Raw genomic sequence first — 18,047 nt, 5'->3', positions numbered from 1 at the left:
CACAGACACCGCGCCGCGGCCGCTCTCCCGACATTATGAGGCACCGCGCGCGTGACGTCAGATGCCACAGCCAATAGCGGCCTCTGTTTAATTGGGGACGAGGAGGTTCGTTGCATATTCACGAGGCGGGAACGGTGCCTGCGTGACGTCACGCCGTCGCAGCCAATAGCGAGCTCTGTTTGCGGAGTTTCATTGCATATTCATGTATGCATATTAATACCACGCACTTTCGGTGCGGTAGCGGCCGCGGCGAGGGGCGGGCCCGGCCCTTCCCTCACAGGAAGCCGCGGCCCGGGTGCCTGCGGAGCCCCGCCGGCAGCGGGAGGCGGAGCCGGCCCGCCCGTATTTATGCTGAGCCCTGCCACAGCGGCGCCGTGAGTGTGGGGCGGAAGCGCCCGGCCTCGTTCGTCCCGCCCGGCTGCAGGCGACGAGGATGAGCCAAAGAGACACCCTGGTGCATCTCTTTGCCGGCGGGTAGGTGAAGCCCCGGGCACTGCACCTGCGCTTTCCCGTTCTCCCCTTCTCCTCCCTGGGCTGCGGGTCTGGCCCCGCTCCTGTGCCCGCTGCTGGCTGGCCTGGGCGCGGGGGCGGCGGCGGCCTGGAACTGCTGCCTGGGGACATCTCGGTGGGGCTGTGGGGAGCTGCCCTGCTGCTCTGTGCCCGAGGGACCGTGAGGAGGAGAGACGGGGGCGCGCTCTGCTTCCCGCCCCGTGCCCTGAGGCCCTTCCGGGCCCGCTGCGCGCGGTCGGGCCCGGCCCCGGGTGTTGCGTTGTGTCACGGGTGGAACGCGGGCCCTTGGGGAGGCGGGGGTGGAGGCTTCCCGTAAAACCAGTCCCCGCTCTCTGATCGCCGTTCCCGGGTTTGGCCCTTATCCGACGTTTTCGTGGAGAAGCACGCAGGGCCCGCTGTGCGTGGGCTCCCCGCTGTACGGGAGGCTGCCGGGACTCGCCTGTCGGCTTCGCGGGCTGGGAATGCCCCGCTGGTCACGCTCGTGTCCGAGGGCCGCTGTATCCACGCAGTGCGTTGTAACGCTCCAGTGTGCGCTGCGCTTCCCTGCGGGCCTTTGACACGCTCATACAGCTCTCCAACCACAGAGGCAGAAGAAATGGGAGGGGAAAATATGTCCAGAAATAAAAGGTGTAGCCTTAGTTAGGCTTGAGGTAACTTTTCTACCTTCACAGCTATTAATGAAGTTTCAAAATGTATGTTTTTAGGTTTCAAAATATATGGGCTGTATGTCTGAAGCCTGTGGTTCTTCTAGGCCAGGGTAGGAAGGGCACTCAGCCTAAAAGGTAAAGCTGGGGGTCCTGATGGGCTTGATTGTAATAGTGTATTTGGGTAGTGAGCATGACTGTACAGAAGTGAGAGGACACACCTTGCATCCCATGAGAGAGCTTGAAGCTGTGACTTCTCTTTGTGCTCCTCACGGACAAAAATGAGCTTACCACTTCCCAACCATTTCCACCTCAATCTTTTCTAAGATTGAGGTGGAAAAATAGCGTATTGATCCTGAGCAAGTCTGAGTGGCTTGGATACATGTCAGTACTTCCTGTACTTAGGACACACTTTGAAGCATTGTAAACCTGATGTAGTGCGTGCATGGGGGCTTTTTCATCACCTTGATTTCTTGCACCCTGCTTAAGGGAAGATCGGTTATGCAGCAGGAGGCCCCAGATGCAGTAGTGTGTACTGTTTTCTTCAGACTTTGCATCCTTGTAAGCATTCAGAAAAGCAATAGAAGGAGCTCAAGGAAGATCAGGAGCTTCTGGAAAGGGTCCAGTAGAGGGCTACAAATACGATGAGGGGTCTGGAGCATCTGTGTTATGATAACATACTGAGGGAGCTGGGCCTATCTTCTGGTCGAGTCTGGAGAAAAGACTGAGAGGGGATCTCTTTAATGCATATGAATATCTCAAAGAGGTGCCAGACTTTTTTCAGTGGTGCCCAGCAATGAGATAATGAGCAGAGGCCATAAACTAAAACACAAGAAGTTTCACATCAATGTGAGGAAGAACCTCTTTATATTGAGTGTGGCAGAGCACTGCAACAGGCTGCCTAGGGAGGTTGTGGGGTTTCCCTCTCTGGAGACATTCTAAACCCACCTGGACATGTTCCTGTGTTACCTGTTCCAGGTGACCCTATCTTGGCAAGGACATTAGACAGTATGATCTCCAGAGGTCCCTTCCAGCCCAAAGGATTCTGTGAGTGGTGCCTGATTGTAGCCCTTCAGCTTGGCAGCTATGCATGGGAAAGATTACTGAGCAGAATTGTGCATTATGTCAGAAACAGGTTTATAAACCTGAAACTTGAGACCAGATGAAGATTGTTTAGCTCAGCTTGCTCATTCCTATTTATTGCAGAGCAGTCTGGTCGATGGGTAAGTGCTGGCCAGCTGGGTCAGGGGTTATGCTGTGAGGAAAAGGCTGAGTGTGAGCCACATGTTTCCTGTAACCTCAGTTCAGCCAGGCTAACACTGTGTATTTGGTCACATTTTGCAGTAGAAGAGTTTTTTGGGGTCATTTCATGACTTTGCAAGCATGGTGTGCTACAGATCACCTGAGTGATTTTTAGTCTTCAGTAAAACTGAGAGGAAGGAAGCTTTGTAGCTTGGTTTGCATTTAAGTTGCGCCAGAACCTCCATGGAAACAACATGGTTATCTCTATAGGCTGGCGTGTTGGGGTTTTGTTTCTTTGTTGAGGTTTTTTAAGGTGTTTTAGTTCATTCTTCAGTTCCTGCTTTCTATAATGAAACTTTGACAGATGAAATTGCTGGTTTAGTAACATAAGTGGGGCTATCCTGGGGTTTCTGTGTAGCTTCCTAGGCTGTATGGGGCTTTTTTGTGTATCCTCTCTTTTTGCCCCACTTAGTCAACTGTTGTCACTGTAGACATTATGTTGGTAGTATAAACTCAGGTGATTTTATTCGAAACCAAGGATGCAGTTGAATATTTTTCATTCTTAAATTAAAAAGTCATGTGATTCAAATATAGGATGTTGATTAACATTTTTAGTTCAAGTAGTAAGTTACAGTTGCTTTTTTAGTTGTTAGAGTTGTAGTAAAAAACGTTAATGTTTGGCTTTATAGGAAAGATTAATATGTTTTGGATATAGTGGCTTGCAACCATACAGTGAAAATTCACGTGTTGGCTACAAAAATAGTGTTCAGGTTTTCATGATTTATTCTTCATTTCCAAAAAGCTTATGACAGTAATTGTGTATCATACAAACTTCCACTAGAGCAGTGAACTTGCATGAGTGTTGTTTCCTCAGCAAAAGGAGGGATTTGGGTCAGGAGATGGACAGCTGCTTTTCTAAGTTCACAGTTGGATAATTTCAGGTTTGCTTATTTTCTTCACTCTTGGTGTTTCTTGCAGAAATTTGGCTGTTTTCTGATGTGTGAGGAAGTATAGGGAGGAGCTTCTTTATTTATCTTGATCCTAGAACTGCCTCAAATTGGTCTGTAACTGTAATCACTCTGTCTGACAGAGGTTCTTAGCAAATCCCTACAGTGGCTAAAATGGTTAAGGTGCAGAAAACATATTTAACGTAAGTGTTTGAATTCTCAGCAAGATCAGACACTGTTGAAATGTATGAAGTATAGGTAAGAGTCTCTTGGGCTTTTCTGATTTCAGATGATTGTTAATAGTGCATAGCAGGTATTGTGAGGATGGCAGCTTTTTTACGCCCTTTCAGGGAACAGCCACTTCAGCCATAACTGAGTTGCCAAGCACTCAGCCCCTCTCTGCCCTAAAATACACTCGTGGCATAACCTAGATGTATTTCAGAACACGTGAGAAGGAGGTTAGTGCCTTTCTGCCCAAAACTGAGGTTATTTTTATATTCAGATACATTCTGTGTGAAGTAAGAGTGTTTGTTTAAAGCTTGTGTCTTGCTCCATGGGGTTACTAAGTTGCATGAAAATTGCTCTCAGTACTTAAGACACTGTGCCACTGGTATTTTTCTCATATTTCTTTCTAAATGCTTTGAGCTGTTTTTACTTAATACAAATGTTATTGTAAATATTGATTTACCCTGGCTCCTAATAGAAGCTACACTGTTCATGTTGATGTTTATTTTGGATAATGGAACCCAGTGATGCTTGATCCCCTGGTGATGTTTTTCCTGTTTTCACTTGTAAGTTTCTATGTGGCAGCACATCAGGGGATTTTCTTTTTATACTGTTCATTTGATTAGTATTTGTAGTTTATGGATGTGAGCTTAACTTAATGGTTTCTGAGTTTCAGCAAAAAAACATAATCTGTGAGTAAAATGATTAAGGTTTTGTGGCTGCTAGTACTCAAATTGAACAGTATTACACCAGGAAAACGCTGAAAATTCACGATTAATGAATGCTGTTTCTGAAAGCTGGATTTGCTAAAGCCCTTATATTCCTTCTGAAGACTGATATTAAACAGGTAATATCCAAAGCTGCAGCTCTTTTGCTGTGAAAGTTACTCTGGTTGTAAGACATCTCCATGAAGCTGCTGATAGACTTGAGACCTGAATTTGCAGTAACTGATGAAGAAATAAAAAGGCGTTCTGTTTGCCAGTGGTTTGGAGACTTTTTTTTTTGACAGAATTTTGAGTTCAGTTTACTTACTGTTTCTTTTGACAGCCAGTGTTTGCATGGAACTTTCATTTTCATACAGGAAAGATAAGTAGCTGGTAAAATACATGAGTTGATATAGACCCAAGATAACAGGGTCAAGGTTTATCTTTAAGTCTGTGAGGCTGTGATTACAAATACTGTGAAAGGTGAATCTGAAACTAGCACTAAGCAGCCATGGCTTTTGTTTTTGTAAAATTCATCTAGAGGAATTAAAAAGAAATTAAAAATTGCAGTAAATATTCAGAAACAGGATTATCTCGGGTCTTGCCGTTCTTCACTTTCTTCCCATTAACACTGTGTCAGCAGGAGTGTGTTTGTTCACCTACGTATTCTAGTTGGTGAAATTCATCTAATCCTGAAGAAAAAGTTGCATACTAATAAATGTTCCTACAAGTCATATTTGTTGGGGCCTGGTACATGCGTGACTGGAGAAACACAAGCCCAGAGTGGTTTTCAGTAGTAGAAAATTCTGAAGTTGTTTACAAAATCCCACCAGTGTTATTGAGAAGAAATCTCATATTTTTCAAGCTCTTAAAAAGAATGTTTTTCTGTACTGTTCTAGCTCCTAATTTGTGTTAAGCCACAAACTAAAAGTATTCCCCTTAATTTGAACCAGTGAGGAGGGGAGCAGGAAAGGTGGCAACAAACTGCTGGCAATTTATAGAGCGCTTGTTGTAGGCTGGAGCTGGTGGCTGGCTGTTAATGACCTGCCAGGACTCACAGAGACAGCACAAAAATGTAGCTGTCTCTGCTGGTATTCCCAGTAGTGTGTTAAACAAGCAAGGCTGGAAATACATTTCTAGGTGAAATACGCTGTCATTGATGCTGCAACAGAACAGCTGTTATGCTTCTTACAAGTTGCTTATTTGCACGGAGTGCATATTTTTGAATTGTTTCTCTTCTTTGTTTACCCACATGCTCTGTTTATTGACAGTTTTTCATAAACAGATTTTTGTCAAGCCTCAAGATGTTTATCTTAAAGGTCAAGTGAAGTAGACAAGTCAGGGTAGTTACTGGATTATGCCTTTATTTAGTAGTTTAATTCAAACTCGGTGGATCTTGTGAGCATTGAGAAGGTTCTGGTTCCTCAACATATCAAGACATTTATTTCCTTCAGTTTCAGATGTTGTCTCTTATTATGAGACTTTCTGAGTGCTGGAAAAGTGATGTGTTACTTTGACAGAAGTAGAAATTGGGGATTTTGCCAAGACTCATATTACAGAACCACACAGCACTGTAAAACTTCTCAGCTTTCTTCAGCTGTAAGAAGAAATTTGAGATCTTGAAGACTGGGGATAGAGAAGAAATTTAATTCAAACTATTAATAGTTGGTGGAAAACATTGAAAATATTCTTGGGTTTAATGGAGACATCCTAAATTGTTTTAAAAAAGCCTAACCAAAGAAGCATAACTGCCAAGGAACTGCTGAGGGTGCTGATTATTTGAAATTACTAGAATGGCATAATGTGGTGCAGGAAAAGGCTGTTAAAGGGAGGCAGGTGAATCTGCTGCTTCTTTAGGATGCATGTGAACATGGTGTTGGCTGCTCTGTCACTGACCAGTGCCTGCTGTAGACGAAACAGCAAGCACAGAGTAGCTGTGTATCAGACCTCTTCCCCAGTAATGCACTGCTGAGTGAAGGGTGTCTGTCCCATCCACCCTGAATGTCTGGTAGAACTGCTGCAGTCAGGCATCCCTTGTGATTTGGGTGTGGTGCAGGGGAGCATGCAGGGCATGTGCTCTAGGTCAGCGTTAATCTTCAACTTTAGAAAATTTTTCTGCTCTGGTGTAGTGGGGGGCAATTGAGGACTCCAAGCCCTGTTCAAGAATGCAGGTCAAGTTGGTTTTTTTTTTTTTGTCCTCATTTCTTCCCTATTTCCACAGCATTTATCTCATTAATATAATTCATACCTTGTGCTTTCTCTTGTGATTACTGTTGCTTAAAAAGAAGTTATTGTGTAACCTGTCCAAAATCAAATGCAGAAAAGTCTTCAAGAGAGTAACCTCAAGGAGAACAGAAATGGAGGGGTTGCAGTAAAGGAAATAAACTCTAAAACCAACTTCCTTCATTGTCTGCACAGGCATGTTACCATGGAGTGGGGTCTGTTTTGAACTGCAGGAGACACAAGACAATTTTCTGCCTGTCTCAGAGCTTTAGAGCTTCGGTAGCTTCATGTCAAATTGTTTTGGGAGCTGACCTACCTATGCTTCTCACATGCTGTTCATATCTTGAGCCTTCACATTACAGACTCTTCCTGTTTCCAATCCTGGCTAAAATAAATATTGGCATAGCAGGCTTCTCTTTCTGCAACTCTTAATTTTCAAAAAGTCTATTTGTAACTTGCTGTTAGAAGCAGGTGAATTGCTCATTCAGAGCAGGCTGCTCTAATGTCTGTGTCAGGCTGTAACTGCATGTGTGCAGCACACATTGAAAGATTGTCTTTCATCTCTCTGTGATAACGCTTTTTTCCACACTGGCAGAGAAACTTGATATCATTCCTCAATTAAACCTTGAAAGAGAATAGACTTCAGTCTAACATTGGAGCTAGAGACGGACAGGATGCCTTTTGGCTTAGTAATAGGATATCTCTAGGTCACTGGGTTTAAATGGAGTGTTAAGTGAGCATCAAACTTCTACTTGGCAGCTCTACTCTCTGTTCACTTCATACAAACAGATTAGGTTTGTAGGATGCAGTGCTATATTTTTGGTATTCTGTGGTAGAAGAGAGTCATCAGGCTACCCTCCTATGAAAATTTATAGGCTATTTTGAGTCTTAGCTAGTACTCCTAATTTGGACTGAACTCTCCTTTTCATTTTGGAAGACATTTTTAAAAGACTTGAACAGGCTTACAGCTTATTAAAGGGTTTGGAGGTGTTTGAACTTCTTGTGTTAGAAAAAGAATAGCTAACTTCTTCTAGTTATATATGTTACTATATATATTTATTAGGGGAAGCAAATATGGGCCCTTTGACTTTAGTACAAATTGTATTTATGTGTTAGTGGATTTCAAATTGAGCTATAGTTAGCATTAGTACCTGAACTGAAATCTAGGTTTGCCTCTTCAGGTTGGAATTTTTGTTTGTTTTTTAAAGGAGTTAGTGTCCTGGCCATAGTTTTAAGAAGGGTCTTTAGCAATGTTAAGAATACTGATCTCTGAAAAGGTTCAAGAGGCTGTCTTGGAATTCAGAATTTGTGGATTTGCTATTTTTCCCTCCAAGGCTGTAGTTGCACAGCTAGGAATTAATTACTGAGTTCTGAAGAAGCCCAAGAAGGCTCTGAGCAGAGCTGTTCCTGGCTGCGCTGAGGTTGACCAGGACATCATGAACTGCTGTCAGCACAAGTTGTGCATGGCTTGCCTTAGCTCTCAGGAACAAGAGACAGACTGAAGCAAACCCAGCAAGTCCTCACCTGGTCAGCCACATGAACTTGTCTGGCTTTGCAGGTTCTGCTCTACAGTACCTGGTCTGCCTTGCTGAAGTGGGCAGAGCTTGGGAAGCACTTGGACCATTGCTGCTTTTATAGTACAATGACCTAAATACAGTCAGGCTTTTGAAGATGATAATAAATTGCAATACCACAGATTTTACCAGTTTTTACATGTAGTCCTGTGTGCATAGTGCATAAATCTTTTCTGCCCTTAAGAATTTTTGGCACTTTTTTTGTGGTCAGGAGAGCGCTAAACATTAAAAAAAAAAAAGGTAAAATTTACCATAAGAAGTTAAACATTTAATCTACTGAGCTACTTTCCAGAACTGATTTGAACACCATGTACTATGCACCTTCACTACATTTTGTCTATTTAAATTTTCACTTCACGTTGTGAGGTTTGCAAACTAACAGTTTGTTCGTTTTAAAGGGCAAGTAAGTGTCACTGCCACACATGTTCCCATTGGTTCTTCACTTCTTGCAGTGGGACTGTGTTGACTATAATGTCAATTCTATGTGAATGTATCCTTCAGTTTCTTTCCAGTTAAAAACGTGGTGATTCTGTTTATCTTTGCAGATGTGGAGGTACTGTTGGTGCAATTCTGACATGTCCGCTGGAAGTTGTAAAAACACGACTGCAGTCCTCCTCTGTGACTCTGTACATCTCTGAAGTTCATCTCAACACTGTGAGTGGTGCTACCGTCAACCGAGTAACCAGAGTTTCTCCTGGACCTCTCCATTGTCTGAAGTGAGTGTACCTGACACAAGGGTTTGAGTTCATTTTGGGGAGGAAGGAGGTCAAAATCTGTATAAAAGATTCAGACTCTTGTCTGTCATGATGCTACCAGGAGATGACTTTGCATGTTTTGATGTTTCCATGTTTTAACTGTGTTTCTAATTTTTTGAACGTCCTTCATGCTTGAGCTGGTATGTTGAAGTTGCCAGAGCACATGTATCTTGTACTACTTGCAGCTCCAAACTGCATCCTCAAAATTCACTGGTAGTACTGTAACACTTAAGTGCCAGACTCCCATTTTCATCCTGAAAAAGCGCTAGTATAAGACTTTCTTTAAACTATTTTTTCTTCAAATCATAGGAGTTACTGAATATGGAGGCAATTAAAATTAACTCAGTTTCTTAGTCTGTTTCATCTTTCACCACCCATACAGTTTTTGCCTTTGAACATCTTCTGGTGGATGTGTGACTAGTAACATTATTTTAGAGCTAGTAAGAAATAGCTAAGGCCAACTTTTGCAGTGATCTGTGTTGTTTGTGTAGTGCCTCTCTGAACAGGGGCTGCCTTTCCTCTCATTGTTTGCAGTGCTTGTGTAGTTCAGGAGCCAGCAGGAAAGTTGTGGGGTTACAATTATACTGCTTGTATGGCCCACAGGAAGGGTTCACTTCACCCTGGGGGACTCAGCCAGTTAAGGGGAGGGGAGTTACCTTCAGTATTTGGGGGTGAGGGGAGATTTCCTACAGGAAAGACCTGCTACTGCTTTTTGCATTAGAAAGTTGGTTGAGTCTTGACAACTTCTATCTTCTATTCTCAATTAATTAGTAAGAAGTAGCTTGTAGAGAGCTCCTTCTGGCACATGAAGCGTAGGGTTTAAACTTCATGTGGTTAGAGGATAGGATTTGGTTAAATGGAGGCTGTACCCAAATAGCTCCTTGAATGGAAGATCATTCTTACGAAAGTTTAGGTTCAGAGCCTTTTTATGATGGTCTGATGGGTGAACATGTTGGGAACAGGTATGTGGGAAGGAAAGGCTAGGATTGTGACTGGCAAGGAGATCTGCTTGGCTTCTCTTGATGGAAGTAGACTGCTTCAGCTTGTTTCTGAAGGTTTGGTTATGAATTTATTTTCCATTTGGAAATGTATATCAATGAATAGCAGGTTGAATAGATGCATTTTTGTTATGCTTCTCTTCTAGAAGCCTGCTATGCTTTAAATGCATCCCTAAAACTGAAAATAACTTTTTATTCCCAGGAAGCAGATTCTGAGGTAGAGGTAGCCCATGATGGACTTTATTGGTGGGGTTTGTTTGTTTTATTAGTTTGTCTTTAACAATTGCCCTCTTAGACACACTGTTTATCTGTAATTCAAGAATGTGTCTCTTCTGCTTTTGTTCTTTGCTTTGATGTATTTTCTTTCAGGCCATTATCAAAGGGCTTAGATGCAAAGCCTGTGTTTCAAGTTCTTGAAATACAGTAAGTATGAAAAAATCCCAAATTTCATGGCAATGGATTGTAATAATAAAAATACATAGGTACAGGACATAATTACTCTTGGTTAAGGTACTAGGGCTGTTTACTGGGGAAATAAAACTGGATTCCTTTGTCACTGTCATTAGATATCTTTTGACTCAGTTGTCAGACTTTGGTTGTGTCATAGCAAATTCAATGCCCAAGGCTCACATTACTCAGTCTAAAAGCAGAGTTATTCAGGCAAATTATGTCAGAATGTCAGTGAACTGACTGCTATAGAATCACTTCTGCATCTTAAGTATCAGTGGAGGTGACTTCAAAGGCATCTTTTGTTATGGACAAATAGCTGGGATGTTGATGGACACGTTATATGTCAGTATTCCTAAATAGCAATGGTAACTGCAGAACAACTGGTTTATTTTTGCTTAGTGAAAGCAAAGGTAAACTTTCAGTTTGATTCAGCAGCACAGCAACAGTGAACCACAAAGTCAGAATAGGCTTGCAATCCCCTTCAGTGCTATAGATTGCTTTCACTTGTTTGTTCTGATAGTAAATTCCAAACAAAATGGCCATTTATACGAGGGTAGTTTGCTTTATTGAGTAATTGACTTGTCATTAACCTGCATAGCTCTTTGAAGAAGAAATATACAGAACTATTTGTGTGCATTGGCCAGTGTTTCTAAATCAGTAAGCACAGTGTTGTGTTTTGTAGCATCTGGGAATTAGTTAATTCTTAACTTTAAATCTGGTTCTAAAGTAATTGCTAGAGCAATTTCCAGTAATGGGATGCAGGTAGTCCTTGTTTCTCCTCCCATGTCCTACCATACTTTTTAAAATACCAATGTGATTAGCATCTAGATTGTGGGGCAGACTGATTTCACTAGAACTGAATATTAATGCATAGACTCTTACTGTGCCAGGGTACCCTGCTGCATAAGTCTTCAACTGTTCCTAAAATGCACATCTGTATTGCAAAACAAAAGGACTAATAATGCCTTATTTGAAGTCTAAACTCACCAATTGCACCCATGCTTCCCTGTAAATTCCACAAATGCAGGTTACACCTGCTGCCACCCAAGCAATCTTTCCTGAGCTGTGTTTATAGTACACATGGTGCAGGAGAGGTGAGGACTCCACTGTGGCTGTGACTCTGTATGGGTTACATTCTTATCTCAGTTACTATCAGTGAATTACCTTGCATGGGACAAGTAAGGATTGTCTTCCAAGGAATGAGTCAAAAGCTAAAAAACCACTGGCTCCAGAGCCCAGCAGCAGTGCTTGGTTAGGAGTACACAGGCAGCAGCTCAGAACTGAGAGGAGGAAATCCCTGCCAGCCTTTAGGAGGGGTCACTTCTCACACTGAAGTTTTCAACTTTCTTTTGCTATAGTCAAAATAGTCACCATGTCTTAAAGAATAAAGCTAAAAATGGGCTTCTAGTTGAATACTTTGTAGATTTCAGCATTTCATGGGTATGAGAAAGGCAGGACAAATAGGAAAGCAGCCTTACAGATACAGACTTCTGCCATGAAACTTAGTGTTCTGTTCAGAGTCTTGTGGAATCACACTGGGGTAACACATGCAAAGCCATGTTGAGGTCTCTCTCTTTTTGAGAGGTGGAGATAATGAATTGCCAAAGGTGCCCCTGGCTGGGTGTTATGAGCAGTAGAGCAGCATCTTCCAGAGTGGCTCTCAGACAGCAGTGACTGAGTGAAACTGGACTTTTGAAGTCTCTCTCTTCTCCTCTCCTCTCCTCTCTTGCCCTTTGCTCCCTGGCCCTCCCACTCAAAGAAGTTCACAGACATTGGGAGCTGATGGGTGGTGAAAGGAATGTAGTGTAGAATAAAGTATTTTTGCCTCCTGAACAATCTACAACCTACATGAATGGGAACATTTGCAGGCTTAGTATTTTCTCCCTGATTCAAGGACCCTTTCTTTAACTTCCTAACAGACAAATCTGTATGTGTTCCTGTATATGTTAAATCTGTATTGAAATCTCAAGTCTTACTTCTGTATTTAGTTTATGGTTTTCATGGTATGTTGAGCAATAATGTAATTTTTTTACACTGATGCTAGGAAATTACTAATTTGGGGTTTTTTTGTGGTCAGCACTGTATTATTGTCAATTACTATGAAAGTGTTTCACATGATGTAGTTTTGGTGATTAGTGCATTCCTTAATTTTGCTCCGAGTGTTCCAGTATTGTTGTCTTGTTTCCTAGGATGATCTTGCAAAATGAAGGTCCTCGTTCTCTGTTCAGAGGGCTGGGTCCTAATTTAGTTGGTGTTGCTCCTTCCAGGTAAGTACAATACTGCAATTCCATGCACAATAAATGGAATACAGTAATTCCCTGTATGAAATTACGCACTTTAATGTGTATTTGAAAGAAATCTTGCATCTGCAGTTGTAAATACTTAATTAGCAGCACGTAACCTTTGGTTCCTGGGGTAATTTTTTGCCTGAACAATTGAGCCATTTATGTACTCCAGAGCTCCAGCTCTCTCAGCATTTCCTATCCCATGTGCTATTGTAATAGTATTTATAATTGTGTGCTATCCCTTGTGCAGAGTTTTGTCCAGTTAAAAAGAAAAATTCTTAAGGAATTGCACATGTAAACTACAAGTTTGGGTCTTGGAAAATACAAAGGTAGACTTAGCTTTCAGTTAATCCATCATCTTCAGGAGGAAATTGCGTGATTGTAGCCTCAAAACACTGGGTCTTCCTTCCTGAGTTCTCATGAAGCGCAGCCTGGTGCTCCCTTCCAGGAGGAAGGCTGTTCTGAAACTTAAAAAAAGATAATACAGTGGGTAGGATGAGAGACTTAGGAGCTCTCCCAGAGAAAGCAGATCCATCAGTGGGCAGGGCTCCAGAGGGTACTGGGGCAGTGCAGGGCCGAGGATGTAAATCTGATCTACTTGGCAGTGGTGGTGCTGTTTTCTGTTGCTCTGCATAAGCACAAATACTCCAGCTCCTCAGCTGGTGCTGGCAGGCAGAGAGAGAAGCACGTTATGCCAGAGTCTGAATTTATCCTGACATAGAACTGTTAGCTGAAGTTCAGTCCAAAAATAGGAGAATACATGGGAAGAGTATAGAAACAAAACCATGTAAAAGTAATATATTCCTTAGGCCTGGAGAAGGATACTTGAAGTTGTTTCTGTGCTCATACTTTGTTCTTCTCTGTTTAAGAGGAGAGCCTTTATGCAGAGGGAATATATTCCACAAAGGTTTTATTCTTTCCTAGACTTAGTGCCCTGCTTTTGTTTATTTATTTGTTTTGTTTGAAGAGAAAACATTCCTATCTCCTGCACCCTCAGCTGGAAAGTATCTTAACTTTTCTGGTCTGAGGCATTTGGATGTTTCTGAAAAATATTACTAAACTTGAGATCTGATGAGGTAATGTTCTTTAGATCCTCTGCATAAATAAGAAAAAAACTTAATGAAGGAATTAGATTATTTTATCAAATTTTCTTAGGATTTAGGCATATCAGAAGTGTTTTCTGATCACTGACTTAGCACCGCTCTTTGGAAAAGCTGAAGTAAACACAGTAGCATTTTTGTTCTTTATACCTATGGAATATCAGCACTTCTTAGTGCAGTCTGTTCTATCAAATCTTCAATATTGATATCACTTTAATAGCAATTTTTACCCAGGAATGGGATCCATTGTATAAGTGGCTATCCCCCATGAAGGATAGCCTCAGCTGAAAAAAAAAAAAATCTATTTCTTTTCAGTTAATTATATGTTAAATATTCTGTTTCCCTCTGGTTCTTCCCCTAGGTGAAATAGTTAGCTTGCTGCCTCCCATCCACCATACCAAAAATGTCCACTTGATGTAGTGTGTAAACCTTATTTATAAGCATGTCTTTATTTCCTTCTGGGTGATTCTGTCTTCAACCAGTACTTCATTTCAATTAAGCACTAGCTAAGTGGATGTAACATCAGCTCTTTGTTTAAATAAGCTGTAGAGAAGCATATTTCATAACACATCCTGTGTACTTAACTGAGTTCAGATTCCATTTTAGAAATTATGCCCATAAAGCAAGCACTTTATCTTTTTTGTAATAAAGAAAAACATGTTTGCACAGCTAATGAGGTTAATGTTCTGCTTGGGAAAAGTGACACATTTATTTTTTTTTCTCTTGCAGAGGGGTGTCTGTAGATTTAAAACTGAGTTACAACCTGAAATGTGATGTTTATATGTGCTTAAAATAAGTTTTTTAGCTTTAATGAGCAAAAACAACCATTTTTCATAATATATTGAAGTTGGATGCTGAGTTTGTCTAGGTTTGTTTGGATACCAGCTTTGAGATCTGTGTAGCACAAGTTTACAACATTTTTCATGGTGTATTCAGAGACAAAAATCAGTGTCTATTATAAATACAGAACCCTGGAAATAAAATGTGCATCACAGCTTCACAGCTGTTCTAACATTTAGAGTATAAATAATTATAACATCAAGTTATCAACATTTAAATCTTAAATGCTATACTAAGAAGAATGTTGTTTGTTTTTAAGAAGCCATGTACTTGTTAGTGCTCTTCAAATTGTCCTGGTGTTGAAATTAGTTTAAGTCCATTAGAAGTTTGTTGTATTATTGATGTTGAAGAATACTGAAACTTTTTGTTCTTTCTTTTATGTACATCCTCTCACTAATTGGTAATTGAAGCTATTGCTTGGAAAAAAAAAGTTCAAGTGTCATGTTTAGATTTTTCATTTCCATTCTGAGAATAGTCCCACTACTTTGCAAAAGTTAATCCTTGAGTAGCTCTTTACTGAGGAAGGAAGTTTTAGCCCAAGATGGTCTTCAGTCAGTGAAGTTAATGGCACTACTTGTTGAGGATTTTGAAATGTAAAACATAATATAACTTGGATTTTGTTCTAATTTTAGAGCAATATATTTTGCTGCTTACTCAAATTGCAAGGAAAAGCTGAACAATATTTTCAATCCAGATTCTACCCAGGTACACATGATTTCAGCTGGTGTGGCAGGTAAGGATCTGTAACTTTTTAGCTTCATCCTACAGTCATATCTGCAAATGAGAGGTGACAATAAATATGGAAAAAAAAACCAAACAAAACAGAACATGCTCAGTAATTGAATCATGTCTTTTTAGTTGTTATCTGCCTTGGCCTCTCATTAAACAGGCTCTCTGGTGAATATATGCATGACACTGCACTAAGTGATAAATAACAGTGTGTGTGAGCAGTCTTTAGAAAACCTGCATGCCTGCTTTTTCAGTTGTAAATCTGAAATTGAAAGTAAAATGAAAAATGTAACCTGTCAAAAACTTGTAGCCTTTCAAAACTTGTTGCTCTGTAAGCTATAAACAGTGTTTGCTTTGACTTCTGGTTTAATTCTTCCTAATAAGTTTTTTTGCAACCACTTTCTGGTACGGCTTTGTATGTTTGACTTATTTTTGTCTTTCAGAAATGTGCCTGCAGTTATTTGTGTAAATTATATGTAACACTCTCCCCTCCTTTGCTCATATACCAGTCTATGAGAAGTTTGCTCTACCACTAAAGAGTCAGAGAAGAGCAGATTTTTCATAGTTTTCATGTATTTCCATCTCTGTAGAAATAATTCATATTTTATATCTGCAGTGTAGCTTTGGTGTATTTTAGCAGCTACAAGTATCTGTTGCTTGATTTGTATATTCTGTACTTTGGGATCATTAACAAGGGGGAGTTAAAGGCAACTGAGCTATGGTCATGGACTCTCACTGAGAAAATCAAAACTTGGGTTGGCAACACTTTATCTATTGTTTCCTGTGCCTTTCCTGCACAAAAACAAATGTTCAGGTGTTTTTATAGGCCATGGGCACTTTGCAGATGAATTCTGACAATTTAATTGTTGAAGTTTCTAAGTCCTGTCAAATTTTACAACCAGTCCATAGAATGTGAGTCCCAGCAATCTGGAATGGACTGATGAAGGTGTGATGTCAGAATAAGAAATAGGATTAGTTTTCTATTTAATGCTTGCTAAAAATCTGACACATGGAGATTTTATTTAGTGTACAAAATATAAGTGAGATTAGGTTTATACCTAAATGACACTAATGTTCATCTCTGGCACATGAAATGTTGAGGCAGTTTTCAATCTTTAAGGTATAAGAAGAGCTCTTTTATTTTGCCCAAGTCAAACAAGGATGATGCAGTGTTTGGTTTTTTATCATCTAGAAGTGTGTTTTTGTTTGTAGGTGAACAGCAGAGGGAATGGGATGGAAGGGGATGAATGAAGAGTTCATCCTAATCAGTTAATTGCATCAGAAAAGATGAAGGGTGTTCAGGTCCTTGTCAAGGGAATAAAACATGCCCTTAATTTGGGTGCAGAGAGAAGCGTAGGCGATGTAAACAAGTCAGTCCTTAGTTGAAGACAACTTGTGCATCACATTCAGTGCTGCAGACAAGATTCTGGGTGTTCCTCATCTTTGGAAGTTCCTGCCCTCATTCTGTAAAGCACATTTATGGAGATGTGCTGCAGTGCCTTTTCCTGAGTGCTTGCAGCCTCAGGCTGTTTGTCATGGAGATCTGTAGCTGCTTCCCTTCCAGAAGGTTTGAGTTGTGCGTTTGTACATAGAGCTGCAGTGGACTGGGGAAATGGATTTGAGCCTTAATTGCTGTTTGCTTTTTTTTACTTTTGTGTGCAGGTTTTAACGTTGAACAGCCCTGAGGCTGTTAACTTTCTCATACTTCACAGGTTCTGCAGTTGTATTTCTGAACCACAGTCAGTGAAACAGAATGCTCAGCACAGACTCACACCATAGGTCTTGGCACTGTACAGTACAGAAATTCTCAGGTTCTTTGACGAACAACATTTCAATTCTCTTTTCTGGTTATTCTGATATATGAAAAGGACTCTGCAGTTAAAATTACCAGTACTTTCTTGGGAATGTGCTAACCTTGTTTTTGTAATTCTAATATATTTCAGAAAATGCACTTAAACCAGCTATTAACAGTTTTACCTGCAAGGTTTGTATTGCTGTATAATACAAATCACCTTAAAGAAATGGCAAAAGGGACAAGATGAAATGTGAGCTTTTATTTGGTTGACAGGTTAATGCAGAAGACCATTGCAATGTTTGCTTTGGAACCAAAGATTTCAAAATTGTCGAGGTGGAAATTAAACTTCTGAATTAGCAAAAAAATAATCAGTATTGGTGTTTTTCTTTTTCAGCTGCCATTGGTTTCAGTAAGGAATTGAGTAATTCAGTCTTAAATGAGGGTTGTCGTTTTGTTGGTGGTTTTTTGGTGGGTTGGTGGTTTTTTTGGATATGACCTTTCTATTTCATAAAGTTTAATACCTAATTAGCATGAAGTGGGATTTGCACTTATATATCTTTTCCTGTAGGTTGCAAAACATGGTAATGATGTAAAAATACATTAAAAAAATTGTAACATTGTTTTATGAAAGTACTGCAAATACTGAATTTTAGTCTATTTTAAATTCTGTTTATTTGTATCATGTGCTAATACATGTCTCAGGCTAGACTGATATCATTGTTAAATAAGGATTGTTTTACGTACATGGTGTTTTTGGGAGTGAAAAGCTGAAGTATAGTATTTGAAGCATTTTTGTTGGTGGTGGTTTTAGGCCTGATTCTTCATTCTCAAAATATATATTTATAGTTCTAATATTCTTCTACTGAGGGTGAAGTATCTATATATTAGTAACTGATGCCTTATGCAAACAGAAATGAATGCTGTCTTCTTGCTGTGCTAGTTTCCAGCATATAAAGCACATCCCCTTCACACCTAAAATATCTGTGTTGACATGGAGAAGTACTCAGCAATCCTTTTTACTTACTC

The 18,047-nt window shown here is 40.5% G+C and overlaps 1 protein-coding gene across 1 annotated transcript in view; it reads left to right on the top strand.

Moving 5' to 3' along the window:
- The first annotated feature begins 297 nt into the window (after window positions 1-297).
- Window positions 298-18,047, top strand: part of SLC25A36 (solute carrier family 25 member 36) — a 29,486-nt gene continuing 11,736 nt past the window's right edge. The window contains exons 1-4 of the mRNA XM_015637741.3: window positions 298-474; window positions 8,615-8,785; window positions 12,462-12,539; window positions 15,130-15,230. Coding sequence (XP_015493227.1) covers window positions 434-474; window positions 8,615-8,785; window positions 12,462-12,539; window positions 15,130-15,230 — 391 coding nt within the window. The 5' untranslated portion in view covers window positions 298-433. The remainder of the gene's footprint in view (window positions 475-8,614; window positions 8,786-12,461; window positions 12,540-15,129; window positions 15,231-18,047) is intronic.

This window comes from Parus major, chromosome 9, assembly GCF_001522545.3.
Source record: "Parus major isolate Abel chromosome 9, Parus_major1.1, whole genome shotgun sequence".
NCBI classification, from domain to species: domain Eukaryota; kingdom Metazoa; phylum Chordata; class Aves; order Passeriformes; family Paridae; genus Parus; species Parus major.
This window is presented reverse-complemented; position numbering and strand designations above follow the sequence as displayed.